The sequence below is a fragment of the Microcaecilia unicolor genome, chromosome 6, assembly GCF_901765095.1.
Source record: "Microcaecilia unicolor chromosome 6, aMicUni1.1, whole genome shotgun sequence".
Classification (NCBI taxonomy): domain Eukaryota; kingdom Metazoa; phylum Chordata; class Amphibia; order Gymnophiona; family Siphonopidae; genus Microcaecilia; species Microcaecilia unicolor.
The window spans coordinates 26,745,826-26,759,936 of record NC_044036.1 but is presented as its reverse complement, the minus strand read 5'-3'; the positions used below and the strand labels follow the sequence as shown (position 1 = coordinate 26,759,936).

General features: G+C 43.1%; 1 protein-coding gene across 3 annotated transcripts in view; it reads right to left on the bottom strand.

Annotated features, from left to right (window-relative positions):
- Window positions 1-14,111, bottom strand: part of PRPF38A (pre-mRNA processing factor 38A) — a 48,636-nt gene that overhangs the window by 12,920 nt on the left and 21,605 nt on the right. For all 3 annotated transcript variants that reach the window (XM_030206489.1, XM_030206488.1, XM_030206487.1), the window contains exon 4: window positions 6,223-6,308. In XM_030206489.1, coding sequence (XP_030062349.1) covers window positions 6,223-6,308 — 86 coding nt within the window. The remainder of the gene's footprint in view (window positions 1-6,222; window positions 6,309-14,111) is intronic.

Genomic DNA, 14,111 nt, shown 5'->3' with positions numbered 1-14,111 from the left:
TTACCTCTAAGCATCAGTGCTTCAAACTGCAAGCTCAGAAACTAGTACCAAGAACAAGAGTAATAATAGCCCACCACATTAAAAAAAAAAAAAAAAATCTGCTAATTTCAAATTGTATATGAAGTTAGTTAATAAGTGTATTAAAATGCCATGAATAACTGAGGGCTTTCTCTCACCCTCCCTTTTGCCGGTGTGGTAATGCCGACACAGACCATTCAAAATGAATGGTCTGTGTCGGCATTACTACATGGCCTTGTAAAAGGGGTGGGGGGGGGGGGGCAGTCTGTATCTATGGAAAACTTCTGTCCTGAAACTGACTGGCAAGGAAGTTATTAAATATGATTTAATACTTGCTGTTTCAGATCTCTCCCAACCAGCTACTGCAGCAAATTATTACTACCATCATTTCAAGTCAAACCAACTTAGAAAACTGCTACAGAGGCAGGGAAGGGGACCATGTACATATATTTCTGATGGAAGTGTATTAAAATTTTGCTAGGGAACTCCAATAATAACAGGAAAAATAAGCATTCACACCATACCAGCAAAGAAATAGGAGAACACACAACAGGGAGGGAAAAATAAACCACCTCAAGTTGAAGAGTCCAATCAGGAAGAGGAATGAGATGTGGTTGGTAAAGCCAGTTAAGAGGATCCTTAGTACAAGCTTAAGCTTGTACATCGAGTTCCATCTCTGGCCGTCTTCAAATCTAAGCTAAAAGCCCACCTTTTTGATGCTGCTTTTAACTCCTAACCCTTATTCACTTGTTCAGAACCCTTATTTTGTCATCCTCACTTTAATATTCCCTTGTTTCTTGTTTGTCCTGTTTGTCCTAATTAGATTGTAAGCTCTGTCGAGCAGGGACTGTCTCTTCATGTTCAAGTGTACAGCGCTGTGTATGTCTAGTAGCGCTATAGAAATGATAAGTAGTAGTAGTTAAGCCATCCTTTCTAAAGCAGCTGTGGTAAACCAATCTTGACTACCATCTCTTGAGCTCTACTTTAGTGAAGAAAGGTTTAAGACTGGTGGAAGGTGCTCCATTCACTTCAGTTGAGATTCTGGAGAGGCCATGCCACAGAGACTGTGCTGTTTGCATTCTGATGTAGGTGGACAGTGGGAAGAACTTGCCATGTTACTGTGAAGCAGTGTTTGTATACTGCAGTTGCTGAAAGCGTCCTGTGGCAAATCAGATGCGAAGACAAAGATGCTAGCACCACCTATGAACTATCAGTTTTACTACCAGCCAGTGAGGGCAATGTGATTTTCACAGCAGGTTTTATTAGCTCTGCCCTCACTTGGGTACTTTTGGATCTGCATAGTGTGGGCATTTAGATTTTATGCTTTGAATTTCTGGAATGTTATCCTTTTGGAAATTTACTGGGAACCATAATTAACTGGGTTTTTTTTTTTTAGAAAAGTTATGAAGGCTTAATTCTTTTCTCATGAGGGAATATGGGACTGGGGCACCCTACGTCTAGTAGCGCTTTAGAAATAAGTAGTAGTAGTAAATACAAATCAACCTATGCATCCAGCTTTTCCTACATAAGCACACAACTATGGAACGCATTACCAAAAGCCGTGAAAACAACTTACGATCACCTAAACTTCCGGAAATCATTAAAAACTAGCCTGTTCAAAAAGGCATACCCTACCGACCCAACTTAAATGCCTATACCCTGCAACACAACGAAACCAAAGCTCATAATGGACATATAACAACTCTTCCTCTCTACGATTCCTTAATGTGTCTGCACACACAAACCTTATTCTACCACATTACTGTATTTGTTCATACCGGAATTGGCAAACACCTTTACGGTACTATGTAAGCCACATTGAGCCTGCAAATAGGTGGGAAAATGTGGGATACAAATGTAACAAATAAATAATATTTCAATTTATGCTTTCTATATGTAAACCATATTCAACTGAAATGGGAGTTAAGGAGTATGCAAATAAAGCATATTTGCATACCTGTAATGAGAGTTTTTCTGTGGACAGCAGGATCCCCACAGCTACACAAATGGTGATGTCACTGGGTGAATCAAGTCAAGTCTACACTCTTAACGCTCAAACCTCTAGAAAGGTTTTCTGAGCTTGCACTGCTATTCCTGTGCTTTACTTCCAACTGCTCCTTTCAATCTGTATTCTAGCAAGTTTGAGCTTCAGGGTGGGGGAAAGGGGCTATGTGGCTTAGGATCCTGCCGTCCATAGCAAACCCCCGTTGTGCAGTACATAACTTTCCACAGAGTGACTTTGCATCAGTTTAGAGCTGATTTGGTGAAGACGACAGCTTATCCTTTAGAAGCTTGAGCAAGGCAATAACACCTAGTGAAAGTGTGAACAGAGGTCCTCGTTGCCGCTTTTCATACGTGCACGGCCATTGTTCTAAGGTGGGGGTTCTCAACCCAGTCTTCAGTGTAGTAAATTTAAAACAAATGGGAGAAAATTTTTCTTCACCCAATGTATAATTAAACTCTGGAATTCATTGCTGGAGAAAGTGGTGAAGGCGGTTAGTGTAGCAGAGTTTAAAAAGGGGTTGGACGGTTTCCTAAAGGACAAGTCCATAAACCACTACTAAATGGACGGGAAAAATCCACAATTCCAGGAATAACATGTATAGAATGTCTGTACGTTTGGGAAGCTTGCCAGGTGCCCTTGGCCTGGATTGGTCGCTGTCGTGGACAGGATGCTGGGCTCAATGGACCCTTGGTCTTTTCCCAGTGTGGCATTACTTATGTACTTATGACACACCTAGCCAGTCAGGTTTTCAGGATACCCATAATGAATATGCATGAGAGAAATTTGTGTACAATATAGTGCATGCAAATTTCTCTCATGCATATTCATTGTGGGTATCCTGAAAACCTGACTGGCTAGGTGTGTCCTGAAGACTGGGTTGAGAACCCCCATCTTAGAGCAATGGCCGTGCACGTATGAAAAGCGGCAACGAGGACCTCTGTTCACACTTTCACTAGGCGTTATTGCCTTGCTCAAGCTTCTAAAGGACAAGCTGTCGTCTTCACCAAATCAGCTCTCAGGTTTTGGAAAGTACTCAGAAGTCCTCTTTACTATGGCTTTAAAAATTCTGCTTGTCCATGGAAAAAGACAATACAAAAGAGTGTTGGTGCTTGTATACAACCTCGGTTTCTGGAGGATTTTCCACAAGCCATTACAGTTGATTTATAGAAGGCATTTGTCAGATATATGCCGCTCTTGATTTTACACAAGGCATGCCCCTTGTGTCTACCTGGTGGAAAACACATGTCTATGGCCCCTCAGCCAGATCTAACTATGGACTTTAATTCTCAGAACGATGAAGTATTTCCTGTGCAGCATCTTCCCTAGAATTACTCCTGCTAGCAGGTTTTCACTGATGTCAAACAGGGAAATCCCACAATGGTTCTCACAGCTGGCCCTCTAACCCTCTCTCTTAAGCAGGAGGGCAAGTATTTCATCCTTAAAATCCCAGGGGACCGACTCATATTTCCAAATACTCTGAAGAATTCCTGATGTATTCGGTCGCCTCCTTGTTTGTAGGCTATCTGATCTTGGGGATTTGACAACTATATTGACCTCATGCAGACATGCTGGCATGTCTTGCACTACCAGTACTGTTCACTGAGACATGTCATTCAGAGCCTCTTCAGACATTCTACAGTGGGAAGATATAGAAGACAGTTGAAAAGTCTGCTCACTGGTTTGATCTTCTCAGTCAGGGTTTAGCACTATATGCCCACTGAAAAAAAATGAGAGGCCCTGATGGAGAAGGTCAATGTGTTTATCTGCTTCTGCCTACAATTCTTGCTATCTCCTCATACAGTAAAGTCTCGATTATCTGACCTAAATGGAACCAACCCGTTGTCGGATAAATGAAGTCAGATAATACGGAAAGCAATAGTAACCCCTTAAACAATGCATGGGTCCAGCTCACAACGGTGGTAAAAGTAGGGTTCCGGAGAAGTCAAACAATGCAGAAACAGAGGCAATAAAAGCAGAAAAAGAAGCAGCATGACGTCACCCGGGGTCTGTTGGATTTATTGATTTATTTGTTGCATTTTTATCCCACATTTTCCCACCTATTTGCAGGCTCAATGTGGCTTACATTATGCTGTAATGGCGATCGCCATTTCCGGAGTGAGAAATACAAAGTGGTATTGCATTAAAGTTCATAAGTGACAAGTGATATGCCGGATGGTCAGATCAGCAAAGGTCGGATAATCGTACAAATTTAGCAATTTGAATCTTGTATTACAATCACTAAAGAATATTCAATACAAAATGTTAAGTTTCTACTGATTTAGATTTAGCTTATGGCAAGTTACATTTAGGTACAGTACTTCCCTGTCTCTTGGGGGGATTACAATCTGAGGGCCCTACTTTTTGAATAATTCAGTTTGCAAAGGCCAACACTTCTATTCCTAACACTGGCTAACATGTGGCCAGTACTCGAAGGGATAAAGTAAACTGATGGTGCAGTTATCAAAGTGGGCTACCATTAAGAGGTGTTATTTCACCACAGGTCCCATTTTATGCAACATAGAGGGGCATAATCGACCAGAAACGCCTATCTCCATGGGCGTTAATCTCCGAGAACGGGTCCGTGAAGGGGCGGAGTGAACCGTATTTTTTAAAAAAAATAGACGCCCATGCTTTATTCGCCAAGGTGTGAGCTGGGCGTTTTTGCTTTTCACCGATAATGGAAAATGAAATCGCCCAGCTCAAAAACGAATAAATGCAAGGCATTTGTTCGTGGGAGGGGCCAGGATTCATAGTGCACTGGTCCCCCTCACATGCCAGGACACCAACCGGGCACCCTAGGGGGCACTTTTACAAAAACAAAAAAAAGGTCAAAGAGCTCCCAGGTGCATAGCACCCTTCCCTTGTGTGTTGAGCCCCCAAATCCCCCTCAAAACCCACTGCCCACAAGTCTACACCAGTACTATAGCCCTAAGCGGTGAAGGGGGGCACCTACATGTGGGTACAGGGGGTTTGGGGGGGGGTTGGACGACTAGTAGCATTAAGCAGCACAATTGTAACAGGTAGGGGGGGGATGGGCCTGGGTCACCTGCCTGACGTCCACTGCACCCCCTAACAACTGTTCCAGGGACCTGCATACTGCTGCTTGGGAGGAGGGTATGACATTTGAGGGTGAAAGTAAAAAGTTGTGAAACATCATTTGTTGTGGTGGGAGGGGGTTAGTGACCACTGGGGGAGTCAGGGGAGGTCATCCCCGACTCCCTCTGGGGGTCATCTGGTCATTTAGGGCACTTTTTGGGGCCTTATTCGTCAAAAAACAGGGTCCAGGAAAAGTGCCCTAAATTCTAGCTACAAACGCATCCATTATCGGCGAAGGGCGCCCATCTCTGTTCGGGTGATAACCACGCCCCAGTTCCGCCTTCACCACGCCTCCGACACTCCCCCGTCAACTTTGTCCGCATCCGCGACGGAGTGCAGTTGAAAGCGTCCAAAGTTCGGCTTTCGATTATGCCGCTTTATTTGTTTTTGTGAGAAGAACGCCCATCTCCCGATTTAGGTCGGAACTTGGGCGTTATTCTCGTTCGATTATAAGCAGGATAGTAACATAGTAGATGACGGCAGAAAAAGACCTGCACGGTCCATCCAGTCTGCCCAAGATAAATTCATATGTGCTACTTTTTTTTATTTGTACTGTCCTCTTCAGTGCACAGACCGTATAAGTCTGGCCAGCACTATCCCTGCCACCCACCACCGGCTCTGGCACAGACCGTATAAGTCTGCCCAGCACTATCCCCGCCGCCCAACCACCAGCCCTGGCACAGACCGTATAAGTCTGCCCAGCACTATCCCCGCCGCCCACCACCAGCCCCGGCACAGACCGTATAAGTCTGCCCAGCACTATCCCCGCCGCCCAACCACCAGCCCCGGCACAGACCGTATAAGTCTGCCCAGCACTACGATACCTAGTTACTAATAACTGGGGTTAACAGTGAAATAACATGTCTTAAATAGCTCATGTGGATAATTTCCTCCTAAATATAGCTGTTCCCAACCACCTAATCCCATCTGAGAAATACCAGCATCCTCCAGAGTATCTCTGGTGTCCAGTGGGATGCAGGAGTGATGCCCGGTCACTTCTATACCAGCAGGGAACTGCAATACCACCACTAGGGGTCAGGCTGCCAGAAGAGAAAACATGCCCTTCCAATTCTAAAGTGGAAGATCAGCCTTCCCGTACCTACCTGCAGCCGAGGTAAGATGACATCACAAACACGCTCACTGTGCAGGAGCTCATCTATGAATTCATCCACGTGCATCAGTTCAAATTCTGAAAAAGAAGCATCCAAATATAAGTAAGTCTCAAGCAGTTTATACAAATAATTCCCACACTAAGAGGTAAAAGGAAGGAAAATCAATCATACAGGCTAGTGTCTATTTTCTTGAATTAAATTGAAAATGTAACTCATGTATATGAGAGACTAATGCCACTTATGAGAAAACAATATTTAAAGCTACTAGAGTTCTTTCAATTAGTGACTCCTACATAAGAACATAAGCAATACCATACTGGGACAGACCGAAGGTCCATCAAGCCAGCATCCTCTTTTTTTTTTAAGAGTTTGTTTATTTATTTATTTATTTTATTGCATTTGTATCCCACATTTTCCCACCTTTTTGCGGGCTCAGTGTGGCTTACAGTACATTATGATTGGTGGAAATACATTTTGTTACAATTCAGGTTATGGATTACATTGAGGAATTAAACGTGGCAAAATCAAAATCAATAAGGAATAAATCAATTGAAATGAACATTGGGACATTGGAAAGGAACAACAGGAAATTAAGGGCGTTTTCTGTGAGTAGAGGTGTGAGTGTGGTGAGATTAGGGGTTGAGGGTTATAAGTGGATATGTTGATGTATTAATGAGCAGTGAGTGTGAGCTTTAGGTGTTTTGGTTCTCATTGAAAGCATGGAGTCTGTTGTGTAGATCAGTGAAACAAATTCCTACTTTAATGTGAGAAATCATGAAGTATCTTAAGACTTTTACAAGGCACTGTATGTGGTGATATGTTTGTACGAAGAGCCACAGGTGATGCACATCTAGGATAATAGTATGGGAACGACGAGGGCGTTAATATCAGAGGGTGCCTTTCCTATGTTTGTTTTATTATTTATTAAAACATTTTCTAACCTGTGATACTACAACCCTGAGAGGAGAGCAATTTACAATCATAATAATAATACATAGTTCACAGACATACATCAAAACAACATCTGCTATAACATCAGAATCTGACAGTATTCCAGCTAACCCCCAAGGAAAAATATGAAAAGCTTGCTGAAACAGAACACTTTTCAAAGCTTTTTAAAATTCATTCATATTTTGTAAGGCTCGAAGCTGAACAGGTAAAGAATTCCGCAGTCTTGGTCCTGCAATGTAAAAGATTGAGTTCCTGTACATGTCCAAAAAAAAAACAGACTTGAAAGAAGGAACATTGAGCATGTTAGAAAATCCAGACCTCAAGGAGCGAGAAGGCTGATGCAAACGTAAACTTGCCAAAATCACTGGAGAAATTTTATCAGTTATCACTATGAATACCAATAAACATAAATGGCAGTTACCCAATTCTCATTTTTTCCCATTTTTTGCAAGTTCATCACTATTGGGAGACCTTGAATAGAAAGGCACCATCTAGTATGCTTTGGAATGAATACGAGGATTTTAAGACATTGCCCCTCAAATGTAATACAGTTTCCAACTGGTATCAAGATCTTCTAACGGCCCAGGATATTAAATATGTGGATGTCCTGGCTCGTCGGTAGTTATATCCGAGAATCTTTTTGAATACTGGAAGGAGAATTATTATTTATTTTATTTATTTATTGCATTTGTATCCCACCTCTTTGCAGGCTCAATGTGGCTTACAATGTATCATGGATAGTGGAAATGAAAGGAGAATTGACATTTAGTGTTACAGAAGTATTTTGGGTTACATGGTAATGGAAAACATGATAATGATATAATGTAAGGCATTCTTAACATTATTACATATATGTGGGGATTTCACATGTTTTGGTCTTTGTGGTATGTCTTGTCGAAGAGATGGGTCTTCAGCAGTTTGCGGAAGTTGGCAGTTCATAGGTCGCTTTTAGGTTGCGTAGCAATGCGTTCCAGAATTGCGTGCTCTTATAGGAAAAGGTTGATGCGTGCATTAGTTTATATTTTAGGCCTTTGCAGTTGGGGAAATGAAGATTAAGGAATGTGCGAGATGATCTTTTGGCATTCCTGGGTGGTAGGTCAATCAGGTCAGACATGTAGGCTGGGGCCTCGCCGTGGATGATTTTATGTACTAGGGTGCATACTTTGAACGTGATGCGTTCTTTGAGTGGTAACCAGTGTAGTTTCTCTCGTAGGGGCTTTGCACTTTTGTATTTTGGTTTTCCAAATATGAGTTTAGCTGCTGTGTTCTGGACTGGTTGGAGTTTTTTTTGAGTATTTGCTCTTTGCAGCCAGCGTAGAGTGAGTTGCAGTTGTCTAGGTGACTGAGTACTAATGATTGTACCAGATTCCGGAAAACGGTTCTTGGGAAGAATGGTTTTACTCTTTTTAATTTCCACATTGAATGGAATATCTTTTTGGTTATGATTGTCGCGTGATTCTCAAGTGTTAGGTGCCGGTCAATGGTGACTCCAAGAATTTTCAGGGTTTCCGAAATTGGTAGATTTAGTTTTGGGGTGTTGATGGTGGTAAATTTGCTCGTGATGTGTTGGGAGGTGAGTATTAGGCATTGGGTTTTTTCTGCATTGAGTTTTAACTGAAAGGCATCTGCCCAGGAGTGCATGATATGTAGACTTTGGTTGATTTCATTGGAAATTTCTTTTAGGTCTTGTTTGAATGGGATGTAAATCGTTACATCATCAGCGTAAATGTATGGGTTGAGGTTTTGCTTTGATAGTAGTTTGGCCAAGGATGTCATCATTAGGTTGAACATAGTCGGTGAGAGGGGAGATCCCTGTGGAACTCCACATTCAGGTGTCCATGTGGCTGATGTAGTCAAATCTGATGTCACTTGATATGAGCGTGTAGTTAGGAATCCTTTAAACCAATTAAGAACGTTGCCTCCGATACCGAAGTATTCAAGGATGTGTAGTAGGATTCCATGATCAACCATGTCGAAGGCACTTGACATGTCGAATTGTAGAAGTAATATATTCTTGCCGGTTGCAATCGTTTGTTTGAATTTATTCATGAACGTAACTAGTATTGTTTCAGTACTGTGATTAGAACGAAATCCTGACTGGGACTCTTGTAGTATTGAGAACTTGTTTAGATAGTCTGTGAGTTGTTTGGTGACCATCCCTTCTGTTATTTTGGTTATTAGGGGAATGGATGCTACTGGTCTATAGTTGGTTAATTCACTTGCATTTTTCTTTGCATCTTTGGGTATGGGGGTGAGTAGGATGTTTCCTTTCTCCTTTGGGAAGAGTCCATTTTGTAGCATGAAATTCACATGTTTCGTTAGATCTGTTATAAATTGTTGGGGGCCGATTTCATAAGGTTATTTGGGCAGATGTCTAGTTTGCAGTGAGATTTGGCGAATCTTTTAAGCGTTTGGGAGATGAGATCTTCCGATAGTGGCTCGAATTCAGTCCAGATCCTGTCTGCTGGGTATACTCCAGGGTCTGGGTCCAGACAGTCTAGGAGTGCAGTGTATTCATACGCGCAGTGTTTTTACAAGAGATAAATTTCAAAATTGCACAGAGGGTGTATATCACTCAGGTAAAAGGATGTCAAATAAAGCTGTGGGTGGACAACACTTGTTTACGATGTAAGTAGGGTAGGGGTACTTGGCTTCATACTTCTTTGGACTGCACATCCCTGATACCGCTTTGGACAATATGTGTTGAGTCAATGCGGGGGTCCTGGGCCGGTTACCTCCATATACTTACATTTTGCTTATGCTGGGCAATTGCGAGCCGAATAAAGACAGAGCGGGACTGTATTAGCTCTCTGGCCCAGAAAAAGTTTACTCTTTCTGCCCTACTACTGGCTAAGAAGTTGATTTTGAAGAACTGGATCGAGGACACACTGCTGGTGGTATCCAGTTGGAAGCATTGGACGTTGGGTATGGGAACTTTTAAACCGCGTTTTTATGCTCACCATACTAAACCTTCGGTAAAAGCTTATGTTTTTTTATGTAAAATATTTATGAGACTGGATGGACATCAGATTGATGACTCGATTTGTACGCTGTTCTTTCTTTGGAGCTCTTTGTACTCTGTCTCCACCTTGGTCCTCTGTGGTGCTCCCCAGGGATTCCCTCTTTCCCCCATTCTGTTCAATTTAATATGGCTCCACTAGTTTACAGGAATCCAGATGTTTTAATACCTTTATGTTAATGCCTTTATGTATGCCAATGATTTTACCAATTACATCCCATTTATAGTCAATATAGTTGAAATCTTGCCTACTATCAAATCCGGTTTGGATCTGATGGAATCCTGGGCTGCCGATTTCAAATTAAAACTAAAGCAAAAACAAAACCAAGTTCCCAATCCTGACTAATCCCTATCACCCTATGGCTATTAGAGACTTCACTATAGATATGACTTACCCGCTGGTTACCACTATGAAAATCATAGGTATAACTATTGACCAGTATCTGTCATTTGAACCTCAGGTATCTAAGGTGATATCCAGTGACTTTAAAACATTGCGGAGGCTGAAGCAATTGAGACCTTTCTTTTCGAATTCAATCTTCTGTCCTTTGGTCCAAATACTAGTATTCTCTGACTATTGTAATGCGAAGGCGGTAGAACGAGAGGACATAGTAACATAGTAGATGACGGCAGAAAAAGACCTGCACGGTCCATCCAGTCTGCCCAACAAAATAACTCATATGTGCTACTTTTTGTGTATACCCTACTTTGATTTGTACCTATGCTCTTCAGGGCACAGACCGTATAAGTCTGCCCAGCACTATCCCCGCCTCCCAACCACCAGCCCCGCCTCCCAACCACTGGCTCTGGAACAGACCATATAAGTCTGCCCAGCACTATCCCTGCCTCCCAACCACCGGCTCTGGCACAGACCGTATAAGTCTGCCCAGCACTATCCCCGCCTCCCAAGCACCAGCCCCGCCTCCCAACCACTGGCTCTGGCACAGACCGTATAAGTCTGCCCAGCTCTATCCTCGCCTCCCAACCACAAGCCCCGCCTCCCAACCACCGGCTCTGGCACAGACCATACAAGTCTTCCTGACATTTTTCTTGAGTCTGAAATGAAATTGAAGGGGGGCAGACTCAAGAAAAATGCAGGAAGTATTTTTTCATGGAGAGAGTGGTGGATGCTTGGAATGCCCTCCCGAGGGAGGTGGTGGAGATGAAAACAGTAACAGAATTCAAACATGCGTGGGATAAACATAAAGGAATCCTGTTCAGAAGGAATAGATTCTCAGGAGCTTAGCCGAGATTGGGTGGCAGAGCCGGTGGGGGGAGGCGGGGCTAGTGCTGGGCAGACTTATATGATCTGTGCCAGAGCCATTGGTGGAAGGCGGGACTGGTGGTTCAGAGGTCTGTGCCAGAGCCAACTGGTGGGAGGTGGGGCTGGTGGTTGGGAGGTGGGGATAGTGCGGGGCAGACTTATACGGTCTGTGCCCTGAAGAGGACAGGTACAAATAAAAAGTACCACATAAGAGTTTATCTTGTTGGCAGACTGGATGGACCGTAAAGGTCTTTTTCTGCCGTCATCTACTATGTTACTATGTATTTACACAGATTTAAAGTACTCTTTAGTCAAGAAACTTCACTCAGCGCAGAATACCACTGCCCATCTTGTCTGTAGAGTTCCTCGTTATATCAAGGCAACTCCTCTCCTGGCTAAATCACACTGGCTTTCAATACATTCTTGAATTACCTTTAAACTGTGGTTTACCACCTTGCTACGTGCAAAACCTGATAGATCTGCCTTTAAAAGAAACTCTTTTCCTACATCTAAGGGCTTTCATCCTTCATTAACAAAGTTGTAAGAAGCTCCATTATAAATCTATTCATGAAGGCTTTGCCTATCAAGATACGAAAATATGGAATTCTTTGCCTAATCCATTAAGATACGTTACTGATTACCTCTTATTTCATAAGCTGTTGAAAGCATTTTTATTTAGTAAATCCCTTACTCACACTTGTAATTGTTAGCTCTCAGGCATGCCTGGAACCCTGCTCCTGTTATTCAATAGTAGTGAAGTTTTGTGTATTGTATTATTACTATGTATGCTAATACCAACTGTATTGTACTTTCTGCAAATGTTTATTGTTAACCACATTGAATCCAAACTTGTTTAGGATAATGCAGGAGATAAATGTCATAAATAAATAAATAAACCCTGTCTCCACTAACTTGTGTTTTGCAGACAATTCGCCATCTACAGGGACCTTGAGGAACTCGGGCACCGATACACAAACATACAGCGTGAAGATCCAGGCCTTATCCAGCCCATGAGGGAATGGCCTCAGGGCCTGACATGTCCCACTGACATTGCACCCCTATAACAGCTCTGTCCTGGATCAATGCCAGAGTACGCACCTACCCTCATTACAGTGTCCCCAACCCCCATGTTCACTAGAATGTAGTGCAGCCAAACCCAAACCTAGGAGATGACATGGAAAGGAAGGGGGAACGGGAAGGGATGCTGTGACCCAAAGAAAAGTAGCCAGAATGTCACACACAGCTACCAAGAACACTGCAGCAGCTATGGCAGGGTAAAAAAAACTGTAATGCCAACTAGCACCATAAAAATATGAAAAATTGTAAAAAAAAAAAAAAAACAAGTTTTGAAATGATGTGAATATGTTCATTAATACAAATGCGCTCATTGTAGTCACTGGATAAACTGGTAAACCCATCACTGCTCTTTCAAAACTACAATATAAAAAAATCTTTTATTCATCAAACTAGGCATCAAACAAATAGTGCTTAGTGCTCATCAAATTAACATTAATAATGCCATTAAAAATAACATGCCAAGAACATAAAAGTACTTATCTGAAGCACACGTTTCAATGTCCTCGCTTTCACAAATAAACTAAAGTTATGGCACTATTGTAATTCCCAGAAGGCTCCCACTCTTGATGAAAAAAATATTTGCGATAAATAACACAAAGGTCTCTTATACCTCAAGCCAGGTCCAACTAATCCACACATGACTTCCTTACCCCGTAATTGTGGCAACTGAAAGGGTTAACTACATGTATTCACTGCAGTTCACTGCTTTTTCTCCATGTCTCCTGCATTGAGGGCCCACAGCCCTAACCCCCCCTAAGCAACATACGTGTGCTAACGGGGGAGGGTGGTGGTGGAGAATAGAATTAAGATATGGTGAGCACAAATAAATATTGAACTGATCTTTACTGAAAATTGGTCTGTATGAGTCTTTGTCTGGTGCAGACCCCCAACTGGTGTGGTCCTTGGTCAACTCTGTGGGCTGGTGGGGAGGGGATCATCATCCTCTTGGCTTGCCTGCTGCTGCTGCTCGTTGTCCTCTGGCAAGAGCTGTCTTTGCAATCTGTTTGTGTGCATGCATCTGACGTCCTGCACACAGGACGTCAGACGCATGCACACAAACAGATTAAAACTTGATCAGATGATTCGTCCACGCCGTGCAGCTGAGGACTTTGGCTGGCGGGGGTTGGGGTCTCCCGCCAGCACAGGTATGTGACGGCGGCAGGGGAGGGTTGGTGGCGGTAAGGGGGGCCAGGAAGGAAGAAGGGAGGGAGGGGGCCTGGAACTCGGTAGAGGGGACGAGAGGAGAGGAGGGAGGGAATGCACCACCTGTACAAAAACAAAAAAGAGCGGGAGACGACCCTGGAACTCGGATGGAGGGAGGAGAGGGTGACGACAACCCTGGAACACGGAGGAAGGGGTGACACTGGAACTGGGAGGAAGGGGCGGGGGCCCCTGGCACACACTCTCTCTCAAAGACACACTCGAACCCAGTCTCAATCTCTGTCACACACACACACTCGCACATTCACTCTCTCTCACACAGTCACTCTCACACATACTCTCTCAAACATACACACTCCGAGGAAAACATTGCTAGCGCCCGTTTCATTTGTGTCAGAAACGGGCCTT